This window comes from Dermochelys coriacea, chromosome 11 (genome assembly GCF_009764565.3).
Source record: "Dermochelys coriacea isolate rDerCor1 chromosome 11, rDerCor1.pri.v4, whole genome shotgun sequence".
NCBI classification, from domain to species: Eukaryota; Metazoa; Chordata; order Testudines; family Dermochelyidae; genus Dermochelys; species Dermochelys coriacea.
Genome location: NC_050078.2, coordinates 78684985 through 78701289, shown reverse-complemented (window position 1 = coordinate 78701289; position 16305 = coordinate 78684985). Strand labels below are relative to the sequence as shown.

General features: G+C 54.8%; 1 protein-coding gene across 6 annotated transcripts in view; it reads right to left on the bottom strand.

The window, feature by feature from the left end:
* The window catches only part of SLX9 (SLX9 ribosome biogenesis factor), a 119528-nt gene extending 104582 nt beyond the window's left edge, over positions 1-14946 (bottom strand). For all 6 annotated transcript variants that reach the window (XM_038422321.2, XM_038422322.2, XM_043505828.1 and 3 more), the window contains exons 1-2: positions 14608-14946; positions 10826-10934 (exon numbers count right to left, since the gene is read on the bottom strand). In XM_038422321.2, coding sequence (XP_038278249.1) covers positions 10826-10934; positions 14608-14736 — 238 coding nt within the window. In that variant the 5' untranslated portion in view covers positions 14737-14946. The remainder of the gene's footprint in view (positions 1-10825; positions 10935-14607) is intronic.
* Between the last annotated feature and the right edge of the window lie 1359 nt (positions 14947-16305).

Below are 16305 nucleotides of genomic sequence, written 5' to 3'. Positions count from 1 at the left end.
TGTAACTGTAACTGGCTGCCAGCTCTCAGCTTCCCCTCCTGCCGACAAAGTGCTGTTCACACCAGGGCTTGTCATCGGCAAAACTTGTGTCTTTCAGGGGGGTATTTTTTTAACAGCTCTGAAAGACTAAAGTTTTGTCGTTCAGTTCCCAGTGCGGACAAAGCCTTCATCTTTCTGTTGAAGATATCACAGAATAACGAACAGTTTTCCCTCCCTTTCCATTTCTGAGAGCAGTGCAGTAGGACATAACACAGTCCAAAGCAAACAGCGAGCAGGCAGGACAGCTGTTAACTGAATATAAACACTTAAGAAACCTGACAGTAGCAAACTCTTGATGATCTCACAATGCTCTGTGCGAAGGACACTGTGAGCAAAACAGGCTTTAAAACTATCCCACCCTGGAACTTAAAAAAAAAAAAAAGCAGCAATAGTTTAAAACTGGGATTGCTGACATGGAGGAAGGGCGTATTCACTGGAACAGAAATAGGATCAAAATCAGACTGTAAAGCTTCTGAAGCCAAGGAGAGGAAACCCTGCCTTCCGCCTTGCATTGCTGAGCGCTGTCCAGGCCCCAGAGGAAGACGTGTTCCTGCCTCACAGACACACACTGGGGAGCTGGAGGAAGGCCTAAGTCTGAAGGTTGTGGGAATGTACTTGGCCCTTAAGGTCTGTGCCTGCAGGGAATTATCCCGGGGAGGCTGTATGGAGAAGGGGCAGCTTTTCATGCACTGGTTAGGCTGTAGGCTTAGAGGCAGTGAGAGGAGTGAGTGTGGCAGAAATGGGCAGTGCCGTGCCAGTGGGGCCTGGAGCTAGATGCACAGGGCAATGGGTAGCTAATGAAGGTTTTGGGCAGCGGTGTTCTGCAAAGGGCCCATGATGAGTAGCGAGAAGGCCAGAAAGGAGGGAGCTGCAGTTGTAACGTGAAAGGGAGCCAGAGCAGGGGCAAGGCTTGGAGAGGAGAGGCTGGGGGAGATGGCAGAGTGGGAGAGGCTGTTGCTGGAAACGTTCGGTGGGCATTGTCCCTACTGAGTTGGAAGCCAAAGCCAGAGAGCAAGCGAGGACGCGTGGCGAAGCCGAGCAGACCCATGGCATGACTGCGAGGCTGATGAGCTGCAAGCAGGGGGTGCTGCCGGAGCTGCCCAGGGAACCGTTTGAGGGAAAAGAGAACAGGAGAGCAGCCACAGAGCCCGAGGAGGAAGGAAGCAACTGCGGGAAGCAGCAGATCCAAAAGGATACTGGGAGAGAGGCAGGGCTGGGACATAGGAAGGACAGTCGAGGATCTGGCAGGAGTGGTGACTGCGGGGGCTGGAAACGGCCCCCAGGGCGTCTCAGGCAGGGCGTGCTGGAGAGAAGCCCACGCAGAGGGAATAGGCCGAGAGACAGACAGCTGGCCCACACAGGCCCATGGACAGAGCCCTCTCAGCAGCACTGCCCTCAGCCTGGGAGCCATGCCACTGGGTCCGAGCGGCTTCTTCTGCCGGACACCGATGTCAGTCCCTGCTCCTTCTCTCCTCATCCACCCATCTCACTGTAATCCAGGCTTACAACAGAGCTAGTGTCACCCCAGGGCTAATACCCAGGCAGGGCCAAGGCTAGCCCTCCAGAGGCCAGGTGGGTCCTCCACAGCATCGCCTCCACAGAGCCACCTTTGCAGTCGTGCCCTGGGCCATGCGGTGCTAGACTCTCTGAGCCCAGAGGGGGTGCGGTGGCTAGCACGTGCGCTGAACACGCAGGGCCAGTATGATGCCCTTGGCTCACTGAGCAGTGCCTTACTCCTAGCATGAGCAGGGTGAATGCACAATCCTGCCCTCAGAAAGCTCCCCTCTGGCAGGCACAGAGCTCCCTTCCCAGCCAGCCTCCCGGACTGAGAACGAATTCAAAGCCACACAATGGGGGCAGGAGGGAAGTCATGTGCACTTTGAAGAACTCCAGTGACTGGTAAATAACTTAGCTGCCTCCTTCCAGTAACTGCTCCATTCTCTAGGCCTAGGAACAGCAACAAGCCCCAGAAGGAGAGCGTGACAGAGAAGGAGACCACAGCCCCACACAGCTAGACGCAGTGTCTGGCTCTGGAGAGCCGTGAGGAGAGACGGTGCATGCGGAGTTCCACGTGCAGAGCTTGGGAAGCCCCAAGAGTTTAGAGGCCATCATTGCCCTGGTAGAATGATTATTACAGTCCCCCTAGAACAAGCGATCTGGCTGCAGGTAGCACGGCACCTATCCCTGGGACAAACGCTCAGGAAAGGCAGTTTCTTCACTGGGCTTCTCCCTATAGATGGATCGAAGAGATACAAGAGGTTCCGTATGTCTCCTGGACAGAGGATCCCTTGACCCCAAGGGGCTGGCAGGATGAGCCTGCCCGAGGCAGAGAAGCGACGGGTTTTGATGGGAATCTTGCGGGAAGGTTTTCAGGGTGAGGACAGCGCACGAAGAGCAAGGAAGAAGCTGGACACACGGGAGTGGGACATTCTCACCCCCCCCCCCCGCCCCCAGAGGTGCTGGAGTGAGAGGAACAGAGCACGGCAGGTGTAATTCCCATGGAGCCGTTCAGCCACATCTTCGCCATCATGGCCCCAGGACCACAGAGGAGAGTCCATAGGGGTTCAAAGCAGCTCCACCAGTTGGCCAAGCGCCAGATTCAGATCCATAGACAGAGCGAAGGCCCTGACCTGCCCATCTCCCGTTGGATCCCTTCAAGGGTTACCTGAGCAGCTGAACAAAAGAGGCTGACTTACTCCCTCCTGCAAAGCAAACGCAGCTCGGGTGGGGAGCTCTGGGAATCCACCTGGGACGGCAGCAGGCAGGAAGCGAGGGGGACAGCGCCTCTCTCTCGTGCCCAAGGTGGACTCACTTCTGTTACACACACGAGTGTGGCTGGGGAGAAAGGCTTCCTGAGCCTGAGAAAGTCACGTCCCCCCTCCAGGGAAGAAATGAAATTGGGAGCTGGGATCCGAGCCTAGGACACGCAGACATGGAGCTGCAGAGTCGAGAAATGCCCTGCACCACCCAGAGCCTGCTGCTGGCCCCGCCTGGCGAACAGCGAGACGAGCAGGGCTGATGTGTTCAGCGAGTGCCGAGTGTTTTCCCAGCTGAGCTGCCGGCCGCCCTTCTGCGGGGCCTTGGCTTGAATCTAAGCTCCCCCCAGTGGGGCAAGGCAGCATTGCAGCCTCACCACCCTCCACCCTTCCTTCCGCAAAGGCCGACTCTTGCCCACAGACCGTCTGCTCCCCCACATCAATACGAGACGCCCCCGGGCAGGGAAGAGCAGCCACCCACGTGGCCCGTTTTATACCTCTCGTACGTTACAAACTGCTATCCGCCAACTGTGCGCTTACTCGCCTAGGCAAGAGCGTGGTCCTGGTCCCCTGGCCTGTGCTCCCTGCCCCAGCCCGGACAGCAGTCATGCCCCCTGCTGGGGGTGTTTTTCACTGCATGCTCATTGGGGCAGGAGTTGTTTCTGCTATGTCTGGGTACAGCACCTAGCACAGTGGGGCCTGTTGTCTGCATTACAGCAGCAGCTACAGGAGCTGAGATGCGACAGAGCAGGGACGGCAAGGCAGAGGCCATGGCTGAGTGCGCTTCCCAGGGGCAAACCACACCATCACCTCGGACCCTCCGAGGAAAGTCTGTCTCTGTGGATCTTGGTTGGAGAAATAGCTGACTATCTCTGGGGTTTCAATTGCTAGCTGGGCAGATATTTTCTCCTTTGAGCCATATGCAGGAGAGTCACTTCAACTAAATGAAGACATCGCTACCATCTGGCCTTTATGTAGACCAGGAACCTAAAAGCAAGACAGGTAGGGTAGGGCAGAAATAGCTGAGCACAGTTTAAAAAGCTACCCGGATGGCAACCCTAAGGCACTGGATGGGAAAGCTAAAGGGCCCTCTGTCTGTGATGCAGAATCATTGCTAGAGGTCAGCTTCCTTCCTGGGACTCTGGAGGTGACCTACCTGGCGGTGGCAGAGGAGATGCAGGCAGTAATGAGAAAACGCCATTTCCCCATGCTGGTAGAGCCAGATTCTGGAGATGCAAGTACTAGCGCAAGTTCAGAGATACCTGCCTGGAACAATTACCCAGGAGAGTTTAGCCAGTGACTCGGAGATAAACAAGGAGCGCTGCTCCGAGCTCTAGGGACTGGACAGCCCCTCGCAGTGACCAGGAGCACGGCAATGAAACGTGCTGGAGAGCAGGGTGCCTACCGACTCTGGGGCCTTCGACGATCTCCCCCTCAGCACACAGCTGGCTGTAAAGAAGCGGTTAGATATCTTCGGTACTCCCCCTTGGAGGGCAGACAGCCTTCTCCACGTCAAAACACTAGAGCCCAGCACTTAACACAATTCAGCGGCAGTCCCCCCACCCCAAATACAGAATTTCATTCACCATGTTCAAGGAATGCAAGATGCCTGTGGTCGCTGTCAGAATGCCGTCACCCTAGTACACTTGGTCTGTGGGGGGCGGTGCCGGGCATTTCAGACAAGGTGCCAGGTGATCTCAGAAAGGGGGAACTAGGAGGAACAATACAAGAGGCACAAATGCAGCCGACGGTAAAGAGACAGGATCAGCCTGGCTGAGCAGCATGAGAGAGCCAAAGCCCTTGAGGAAACAGTGCTGCCTCAGTGTCAGATACAGCAGAATGAGCACGAAGCTCCGTGTAGCATTAGCCCATTCGTCACAGCAAGAGAAGGCAGAAGTGGGCAAACTACGGCCAGAGTGCCACATCCAGCCCTCCAGAGGTTTTTATCCGACCCTCAAGCTCCCACCGGGAAGCGGGGTCTGAGGCTTGCCCCACTCTGCACGGCTCCTGGAAGCATTGGCTCATCCCCCCTCCAGCTCTTACATGTAGGGGCAGCCAGGGGGCTCCGCACGCTGCCCCCACCCCAAGCTCCGCTCCCACAGCTCCCATTGGCTGGGAACCACAGCGAACGGGAGCTGCAGACAAGGCAGTGCACAGAGCCACCTGGCCTCGCCTCCACTTAGGAGCCGGAGGGGGAACATGCCGCTATTTCTGGGAACTGCGTGAGGTAAGTACCACCCGGAGCCCCCCAATTCCCTCCCATGCCCCAACCCCTTGCCCCAGCCCTGATCCCCTTCCCACTCTCCAAACCCCTCTGTCCCAGTCTGGAGCTCTCACCTGCACCCCCAACCCCTCATCCCCAGCCCCACCCCAGAGGCTGCACACCCAGTGGGAGCCTTCCCACCCTCCCGCACCCCAAACCCCAATTTCATGAGCATTCATGGCCCACCATACAATTTCCATACCCAGATGTGGCCTTCGGGCCAAAAGGCTTGCCCGCCCCTGCTCTAAGGCTCTAAATCAAACCTAAATGCTTCACATGTGATTCTCAAGCTAACCAGTCGAACTTTCTGCCCCTTCACAGCAGCAGATCTTGTGGCCACTCCCATGCCCAGTGAGTCGGAGGCGAAGGCCGAGGGAGAGGGAAGTTTCTCAGGGTAGTCCAGACGTTCATAGCATTCCACAGCTGCTTCATCAGCTACTCTTGGCAAAAGGGGCTACAGGGTGATGGGCTGTCAGATCAACACTTGACATCTCCGTTTCAAGAAGCAAATGTGAATAAAGAAGGCCAGAGCAAAACTCCTCACGCTCCATTACTCCCGCCTGTGTCGGAAGTAGCCAATTCCCACGCTGCAGGGGCTCTACCGGCTGAGCGTTACTCTCTCGTAGGAGCAGAGCATGGCTTTGCCTGGGTTAGGCTACGGTAAGGCATTTGACTTACACAATGGCAGTGTGGAAACTCAACTATACCAGCAGGAAGTCATCATTCAAAGGGGAGTGACTCGAGAGCTTAACTAGCTAATAGAGGCTCCCACACTGGCTGCCCTTTTCTACCAGTGTGCGATGGTCAAGATGCACCAATGATGGAGAAGCGGCTCCAGAGCACATCAAAGCAGAGAGCTTTGGTGTGAATGGGTCCACGCCCGGGTGAGGGCTGGGTGACTAGCAGAGCTCCACACATGAACGCACACACTTCTCTTTTAACGCGCACCAAAAGGATGCACACGTCTTTGTCTTTAGACATTACATTTTCATTTTCTTCTCACCCCTTTACAGGGATCTTGAGTTCTGGTGAAACTATTCCTAATGCAGACTGGACACGTTCGCATCTTTGCCTTGCTTAACACGGCAAGGCCTTGGCCAGTGCCACAACAGCACACTGCTCACAAGCTTGAGCCAAAGCCTTCCATGCAAAGAGTAAGAGGGACACACTGTGGAGTGATGATACATCCAAGGATGCCAGCAAAAATAAAGAAATAATAATAATAATAATAATGATGAGGATGATGAAAAAAGGCAGCATGCCAGTAATCAACAGGAACATTTCCACTGACTGAAGAGGGGCAGTGTGGGGAGCCCAGGCTCTCAGCTCTGCATGCAGCTCCCCACCGGCAGTGCAGCTGCCCCCAGGCTCTCAACTGCCCGCTGGGAACATAGCTACCCACCCCACCTTGCTATTGGCTACCCCCCGGGAACATAGCTACCCCCCCCAGCCTGGCTATCGGCTACCCACTAGGAACATAGCTACCCACCCCCCAACCTGGCTATCGGCTATCCGCTGGGAACATAGCCACCCTCCCTCCCCACACACACCCCAACCCAGCTATCGGCTCCCCACCAGGAGCCCGGCTGCACTGAGTCTCCCAGCTTGGGGCACGGCAGCCACCCACCTAGGTTCCCAGTGGGGAGCTCCACACCCAGAGTCCAGCTGGCTACCAGGCTCTGAGCGGGGAACCAGGAGCCTCCATGCAGCAGGTAGGCTGGAAGCGGGGATCCCCAGGGGCAGCCGGGAGCCCCCCACCTGCCCTGGGGTGACAGGAACGACAGCCAACAGCCCATGTGAGTAACCCACAGTGCTTGCACAGACACTGCATGGCCCTAACTAACATCACAGCTGGCAGGACCTCCAACACTGGACAAATGATCAATTAGGTCAAGGCAGTGCTGCAAATGAAGTCCCCTGGGTTTTGGGGGGGTGGGTTTGTGGGGAGCTGGGGGAGGAAAGCGGTGTCTTCACGTGGCTGAGGGAGATTTCAGGCAGAAAATAATCAGCAAGGATTTTTAAAAAGCCAAGAGCACTAAAAACCAAACGTCAGCTGTTCCTTCCCAAAACTGGGAAAAATTCATCCTAATTATTCTTCAGGGCTGGTCTCCATCACACTGGTCCCAGCACCACCCCGGCCACAGCCTGCTGCTTCCAGTGTGTGTGTGTGTGCACGCGTGTGTGTATATAACACACACACCTCCCCCTTGCAATAGCGGGAGGTCAGGGCCGTGCTAGCACCTTGCTATCCCTTCCAGAGAGAGGAGTATATATGTAGCATTGAGGGGTGGGGGTCCCCAAGTCTTCATGTTCTCCTACACTGCTGTTGCTACTGGTGTGAAACCATGGAACAGAAGCCAGGAAAGAGTGCAGGAAGGCGGGGAGCATGGGCCTAGCGATGGAGGGGCGACATCCCCCTGCCAACTTCGAGTCAGCAATGCCGCTCTTCCCCCTGCTCCGCACCTAACAAAAGCCAGCCCAGCTGCTGTCCCCCGGGAAGGGGTGAAAGGAAAGAAGCCATTGATGCTGAGCGGCTGCTAAACAAAAACGCCCCCAAACCAAAGACATGGGCAGAGTACCTCTGCAGCTGGCTACCCGGGGGAGGACATATGGGAAAGATTATGATCCTAGTGCCCAGGAACCCCAAGCATCACCAAAGACCCCACTGTGCCAGGTGCTGTACAAAGATGGTCCCTGCCCAGATAGCTGACAACCTGTTTCTGCCCCCCACCCTCCACTGGCTGCACTCCAGAGCAGCAGGGGTCTAAAACTTCCTGCTGCATTCAGGGAAGGGAGAGAGTCTGGTCGCTGGGCCCCACCCCAGCAGTGGAGACTGGCTGCTGGGGAAGGGTGGGGGGGAGACCAGATGGACAGGGGAAATCAAAGTGGGGGCAGATCAAGGGAATGTGGGGAGCCAGAGGGCAGGCCTCAGGACACCAGGAGAGGAAGAGGTGACCCGGGACATCTGGGAGATGGGTTAGCTAGACCACTGGTGGGAAGCAGAGACTCCGGCAGCCAGTCTCATTCTACACAGCGAAATTGGAAGGGGAACCCCAGAGTCCTTTGTCCCTACCAGTCTGCCCCCCAGGGCAGTAGCTGTTGGGCTCCCTGCCTCTGACCAGTTTGGAAGCAACAAGAGCCGTTCCCTACCCCTGACTAGCCAGGAGCTGCAGAGATGGGGCTACCCCACTCCCTGGCTCTACACTGCCATCAAAGAACCCACACAAGCAGCAGCCAGCCTCGGAGCCCGGGTCTGCAGCCTGGGGCTTGCGCTGCAGCGCTAGACATAGCAGGGTGGCTGTTCCCCCTCAGCAGGAGCGCAGGCTCTGCAACCCCCCCCCCCCCCCCAGGCTCCTGAGCATGAACGCCCACCCTGCTTGGCTAGCACCGCAGCGAGCCTATAGGCCCGGCTCTGAGACGCTGCTGTGGTGGGTTTTGGCAGTGTAGATGGAGCCTGGCCAGACAGAGCGCACCGGAGCCACAGTGGCTGGAGCCCAAATCCACCTCTTCCCCAGCAGTGGGGCCATTCCTGACCCTTGCTGGTGGCGAGGCCCCTTTCAGCTCCGGAAGTACCCCAAGCTGCCCGTGGGGCTTTGCCTGGCTCCCGCGTTCACTTCTGCACGGCGGCCCCGCCACAGATGCTAGCACGTAGCTGACAGTCAGACAAGAGTCCTGTGTGGCGTTGCCCGCAGGACATGGGGATTCACACAGCTCCGGGCAGGGGCAGGCACCCCCGGCCACGTCAGGCTTACAGAGCGCGGCACACTCCTGCAGCGAGGGCATCAGGAAACAACCGCTTCAAATGCAGTGTAGCCGCTTTCAAATGGAGCAAAATCCAGCCTCTCCCGCGCTCTTCACAGACCCGCAGCTGGGTACCGGCAGGACCCGACCTTCTCAGGGCTGGGAAAGCGGGTGGGAGAGAAACACTTCTGTCCTTTGCTACTGAGCCTTAAAATAACAGCGTGTAGGAGAATTCCTGTTCAGCTCCACCCACAGATCCAAGGCCACAGGAGAAATCAGGCTCAACTCCCCACAGGGGATGCTCTCCCCTGAGCACAGAGATCCCTGAGGACAAAGCACATACCTCTCATACTGGCTGACCCTTCTCTTCTAGCTCTGGGGTGGTCAGCTGCTGTAGGCAAGACCCAGCTACAGTTCACTGAATTCATATAAAAAATGTGAAGGGATTTCCATAGCAAGCCAACGCCCATCGGTTCCAGAGCAACATGAGAGGAAGGGGCACAGCAGCCCAAGGATGGAAGAAAAAGCACCTCCTTTCTGCCCCACTGGTCTCCAGTCACCCGCCTTCGGTCCCAAAAGCCTCAATCAAAAGGAAGAGACTGAACAGAAGGTGGGGGGTCAGCACGTCGCTGTCTGGAAGAAAGCAGCCTTTAGAATCTCAGGAGAGGGTTAAATATTGCCCGGCACTGCACATCTACATCATCAGCGCTCCACGGAGATCAGCAGCACGGGTCTATTTATAAGCCAGGCCTAGCAGCCAGCGTACAGCTGTGGTCTGCAGTGCGAGACTCAGACTGCCAGCCTGTGACAGTCTATGGTTTACACAAATTATAAAGGTAGGTTATGTACCTCTCCCCCCAGCCCTCCCGACACACAGACACACACAAGTCGGTCATGGAACAAAGCACCTAGCACCTGTACAGGACACTGCCTTCGTGGGCTAACGTGTCCCTATCAGACCTTGCTGCTCCCTCACTCCACAGTACCAACACCATCAATCAGTGCACGCTGGCTGCTCCAAGTCACCACCAATCATTATCCTGCCTACGATACTGGCAGGTTTTGGTTTTAGGCCGTTTGATGCAAGAGGACTCAGGCTGGCTGTAATGGTGAAGGAAAGCAAAGGCACTGCATGCTATTTGTTACCACTATTAATTTTCAGGAAGAAAATAAACTTGGACAAGAAAATGCTTATGAGAATCTCAGTGTACATCGAGCCATAGTCTCCAGCCCCAGGACAGAGATTAGCATCGCACCCGCTTTCCGCTTCGGAACGCGAGAGTGGAGTCAGCTTGGCTTGCCACTCAGCATCCTGAGGAGACATCTCCCTGTCCTGTGGAGACGGAACAGATGAGGGTCCATAGTGCTCCCTCTTCTCCCTCCCTCAGGCTCTCTTCTCACAGTTTGTTTTATGACGGACCCAAAGAAGGGCAGGGAAGGCTCAATGAAGAGCAAGGCAAAAGCTTAACTGCCACCTCCAACCCTCACTTGGAACCCAGTTTTAAAACCCTCTCCGCGGACCCAAGGTCATGCATGCATCAGAATTTAGCAGGTGATTTCATTTTCCTTGCATTAATTGTTCACATGCACTGCAAGGCCAGATGCGGAACACACACATCCAAACACAGCTAAGGTAAGTGAGGTTACTCGCAGGAGTCCTTCTACAACCTAAGATGGCTACTGTTTGAATCCGCACTAACTATTCAGCTCAGAACACGTTTATATTCTGGGATTGCACACCTGCTCTTCCTTCAGGCCACCACCAGATTTCACCTGGGCTCAGAGGTGCAAAGGAATAACAGCACTGACTTCTTCATGTTTACTTCTGATGGTCACCTGATTCAACATGCACGTAGCTATATGCCTAGCTATGAGCATGATACAAGATCCCAGTGGATACAGAACCTCAGTCCCAACCAGGAGACTGAAATCCAGCCAAACCCGCAGCAGGTACAAGCACCCCCCTCTCTTACAGAAGAGAGGTGCTCAGTCTGGCAGTTATCGCTCCCTACAGAGCACCCCTTACCTGTCTGGGCTAAGACAACACTTCGGGAGTCCAAATCCAACTTCTTCACCAGAGTTTTGGGATCAATCTTCATCCCAGCAAAGATGTCAGAGGACAAAAAAGCCCAGTCCTGAGCCAAAGACAAAGTTAAACACGCACTTTAATATTGAGAGGAATAAAATAATTGCAAAGTTCAGGCCTACTCTCCAATAACCATCACATAGTAGCCCATTGGTTCATGGTATTAAAATGTGTGCCATGCCTCAGAGGACACAGCCAAACTACTGGTTTCCAGCTCATTGCTTTTTACTACAAATATGTATGAGAGTCTGTGATGGGCATTCCTGGGGTGCAACGTTGAACTGGGGTACCACTGAGCCCTCTGTCTCACCAACCTGCACTCCCTTTCACACTGTGATAATGTGACAAGCTGCAAACCCCTCAAGGTCCTGCACTCACACAAGCATTCACAGGCAGGGACGCACCCAGCTTTCGCCAGCCACTCTTAAACCAAAAAGAGAGAGGCTCCAGCTAGTTCCCCCCAGCTCCCCAGCCTAGGACCCCAGAGCTGTACCGTCCTGCCCTGGTCAAAAACCTGACCAATGTAAGTTTATTACCCAGACTACCCCTCCCTCAATGTGGATAGGACATGAACAGGTTTTTATTAAGTGAGCTAAGATTTTTTTCATGCACTTCACTCAAACCACACTGTTTTTAGGTAGAATATAAAACAGATTTTAAGTGATTATAAGTAATAGCGAACAGATCAAAGCAGGTTACCCAAGAAATAAAACAAAATTGCAATCTAAATTTTATACACTAGACGGGATTTGAATCAAGCAATGTCTCACCCCAGTGGTACAAACAGTTCACCAATCTTCCATACACAGGCTGGGATTCCTCCTTTCCCACCTGGGACCACCTCCCCAGTCCAGTTTTTGTTCCAGGTGTTAAGTTCTGGGGGGAGTGAGGACAAGTGATTATGTCACTTCCTCCTTTTATTGCTTCTCCCATGTGGCAGGAACTTCATTGTCCCAAACAAAGCCCACAGCACAGTTCATGGAAAACTACAGGCACAAGATGAAGCCCAGTGTCACATGCCATTGCATGCTTCAATGAGTCATAGCATCCATTATCCACCGGGTGGGCACAAGCTTCTTCTAAGCCTATTGTGTTATTTAATGGGCCATCAGCTTGAATATCATAGACTATCAGGGTTGGAAGGGACCTCAGGGGGTCATCTAGTCCAACCCCCTGCTCAAAGCAGGACCAATCCCCAAGTAAATCATCCCAGCCAGGGCTTTGTCAAGCCAGGCCTTAAAAACCTCTAAGGATGGAGATTCCACCACCTCCCTAGGTAACCCATTCCAGAGCTTCAGACGCTCCTAGTGAAAAAGTTTTTCCTAGTATCCAACCTAAACCTCCCCCACTGCAACTTGAGACCATTACACAGAGCTACTGATCACTATCTGTTGAGCCCGATGATCTAGCCAGCTTTCTATCCACCTTATAGTCCATTCCCAATGTGCTGACTAAACTGGATGTAAACTACCTTGTGGGTGTCACCCCAGGAGCAAACACATTTTAAATACTGGTACATAGTCAATATTCACAACTTCAGATACGATAGCATATACAATCCAACAGGATATTAATGTTCAACAGATCAAGACTTTTAGAATGATCCCTTACAAAGCATATTTTGTACAAAACATATTTTAATTATATCGCTTTGGTGAATTTGGGGGTGCCAGGGCCTTGCTTTAGGGTACAGAGTGGCACAGTCTCTTCTAAGCACATTGAAGGAGAGCCACAAGTAGCCACCAGTGGTGTGGTCTCATTTGGCTAGCCAAGCCCCTTCAGTCTGGAAACAGGGCTGCAAGTCTACTAAGATCAGGGGGATGAGTTTGTCGAGTTTCTCTTGGATTTCTGGGGGAAAGGATGAGATGATATCCTTAAATTCCTGGGTAAAATGTGGTGTGGGGTCTTCTTTGAGTTCTTTATAGGAAGTTGGCCTTGTTAACGTTGCTATCATGGTTGAGGCTAATACCTTACATAACCCCTTAAATCAAAAGCTTTTACACCCTTTTTCTACACACTCCACTATTGCATCAGGTCAGTGATCAACTATAAAGCAAACAAACAAACAAAAATGAGGAGTCCTTGTGGCACCTTAGAGACTAACAAATTTATTTGGGCATAAGATTTTGTGGGCTAAAACCCACTTCAGTCACTATAGACCTCCCAGTGTCGCCCAATCACCATGGATTGTCTTTCCTGCTTCTCCCAGAACGTGCCAAGAGTTCTCCCAAGAGCTCACAACCCAGCATTTAAACAACAGCAGGCAGGTAAAGAGACACACAAACAAGGAGCAGGGTGTTGGCCACAGAATGGAAGACTGGAGTCTCTGGTGGCCACCAACGTAACTGGTGCCAACAGGAACCATGTGTAGGGATGAAGGGAAAGGCATGTTTCAAGGAGAGATTTAAGTGAGGATGGGGCGGCTTTGCAAGTTCTGATGGACAGGGACGGGAGAAAGCAGAGGTGCCTGCAGGAAAATGAGGGGATCAAAGTCAGTGTTATGAGAAGAGCAGAGGTTGGACTTGCGAGGAAGGGCATGGCTGAATGTTGCAGGAGGAGACCAGCATTTGAGCCTGACTTGAAGGAGGCGGGACGAGGAGGAGAGAGGTGATCACACACAGGCCACGGACCTGGGCCTAGTAGCAGCCTTTGGGAGGGAGATGAGACTGCCAGAGCGGAGGAGGCGCCGGCAAGGAGGACAGGCCACGAACAGGAGAGACAACTGACAGCGAAGGACACAGGCTGAGAGGCAGGTGCAGGGGGCTCCCACATGGTGGCAGCACGTGAGGCCAGGCCCAGCAGCCTACACCTGGGTCTCCCGCTGCAGGGTGCTGGGAAACAAAGGCTGGCTTGCTGCCAGGGTGGGCACTGCCAGGCCCCACAGCTCACACGGGCTGTTAGCAAAGGGCTGCATGTGCCAGAGACCCAGCAGGGGTCCAGAGCAGCCAGGAGCACGGAAATGCCCTCAACCAGTGCGAGAGCTACACCCGCATGCCCACCAGACCCCCCACCCCTCCCCGGCTTGGCCGCCCCACGTAACAGCCCTCCGCTGCCATGGCACAGCCCGTCCCTCCCCCACCTCCACTAGCATGGGGCAGCCCGCCCCGCCCCGCCCCACCCCTCTCCTCTCCTCCCCCACCTCCGCTGGCATGGAGCAGCCCATCCATCCCCGACCCCACCCCCACCGGCATGGGGCGGGCAGCCTGCCCCTCCCCGCCTCTCCCCTCCCCGCCGGCATGGGGCAGCCCATCCATCCCCGACCCCACCCCCACCGGCATGGGGCGGGCAGCCTGCCCCTCCCCGCCGGCATGGGGCAGCCCATCCATCCCCGACCCCACCCCCACCGGCATGGGGCGGGCAGCCTGCCCCTCCCCACCGGCATGGGGCAGCCCATCCATCCCCGACCCCACCCCCACCGGCATGGGGCGGGCAGCCTGCCCCTCCCCACCGGCATGGGGCAGCCCATCCATCCCCGACCCCGACCCCACCCCCACCGGCATGGGGTGGGCAGCCCCACCCCTCCCCCGCCGGCGCACCCCCCCCCCCCGCTGCCATGGTACAGCCCCACCCCTCCTCTGCTGGCGCAGCCCGCCCCCGGCAGAGCACATGGCACGGCCACGCACTAGTACCTCCTCCCGCCCCTCATGCCGGATGGTATCGCCCGCCAGGCTCTGCCCCCCGCCCCGCACACGAGATGGTATCGCCCGGTGCACCCCTTTTACCTTTCCGGGCTCCGCCCTCCAGCCGCTGGTCCCGCCCGCCCCATCGTGGCCGCCCGGCTCCGGGTCCCGCGGGCCCCTCGGTCTCGGGGCCGCCTGGTGCAGCCGCGGACGCTTCGCTTTCCCCACCATGGCCGGGCTGCCGGGGCTCGGCGTGTGTGCGGCGGATATGGCCCGCCCCGGAACGCGGCGCCGCACAGAGCGTTCCCCCCAAGGGCCGGGCGGGACACGGGGCGGGGCCCGGGTGCTCCCGCCTGGCGATGGGCTGGAGCCGGCCCCCGGGTCGGACCCGTGCGGCCCGGCGTGGGGCGCTGGGTGTTGCCCGCTTCCAGCTTTGGGGGCCGCGCCTGGGCTGGAGCCGCTGCGCAGAACAGCGCCAGCTGCTGTTAACTCTGAAGCCTAATGGTGCCAGGTGAAATGCCAGTGACTGTTTGGCTGCTGTGGGTTGTAGCCGCTCTCCGGAGAGGTGCCAGGCCAGGCTGCTGCGCAGAGCTGGTTGCTGGCAAGGATGGTGTGGTGGAGAAAATGCAGCCCTCTTCCCATAAAATAATTCCTGCCAGAAAAAACTCCTTCCTGATCCTAAACACAGTGATCACAGGGGCCCTGGGCCAGGAGCCTCACCGCAATTAAACCAATACCTGGTATAGACTGACCTGGTGCTCCTGGGAGTAGGGGGAGGCGGAAATAACCTTATAGAATTAGACAAAATACACTTACTGCTAACAGAGAAAAAGCTACATTTCTTTTTTTAGAAACATATTTCTGTGCTCTTTCTCTCTCCAGGGAATTGGGAAAGCAGAAACACTTATACAGCTGTCAAATCAAAACACATTTGTCTTACTTTGCCCACCCCCGGGGAATTTACTCAGCAGCTTGTTGTTGCATAGATAAAGATGGAATATGCAGCACCAATGGTAAGAGATGTGATGGAATGAGCCTCTGTGAAATACCTGGTTTCAGAGTAGCAGCCGTGTTAGTCTGTATTCGCAAAAAGAAAAGGAGGATTTGTGGCACCTTAGAGACTAACAAATTTATTTGAGCGTAAGCTGCATCCGATGAAGTGAAATACCTGTTTTGCTCTCCAATTCAGACCTTCGTTCAGGGGTCCATTTTCAGTGAATCTTAGGACTCTCACCAAAAACACTTTCCCCCATTAATGTTAGTGCAAGTTATCTCCCTTCCCCTTATGAAGAGAGGGGCATTTGGTTTCAGCTGTTGACAAATAAAAGTGAACACTTAGCCAGAAGGCTGTAAGGGTTTGTTCTACTGCAATCTAAGCATGTGTTTCAGGGTGTAATGAACCACTTTACGGAACAGACAAAAGGCATAAATACCCAGCCCACTGGATATCTGTATCTAGGTATGTGTGAGGGTAAATGAACAGCTTCTTATCTTCCCCCTCCGGAACTAGAAGATGCAACCTCACAAAATATATTTCTTCTGCTTTTCTTTGGGTTTTCCACTGCCAACTACCTGCCGGCCTATCTCCCCACAGCAGGACTGCATGCAACACCTGATGATGACTCCTTCTGCTGGATCTGCACCAGGGTGGATAAAAATCAATGATTTAAAGAAAAAAAATGAAAAAAAAAATTTTTTAATGTAAATCAGATTTTTTTGATAAAATGCTTTGAGGGGAAAAACTAAAGATAGTTTTAATTAAGACATTATAGCTCAAAGATATCTCATCATGGAATAGGA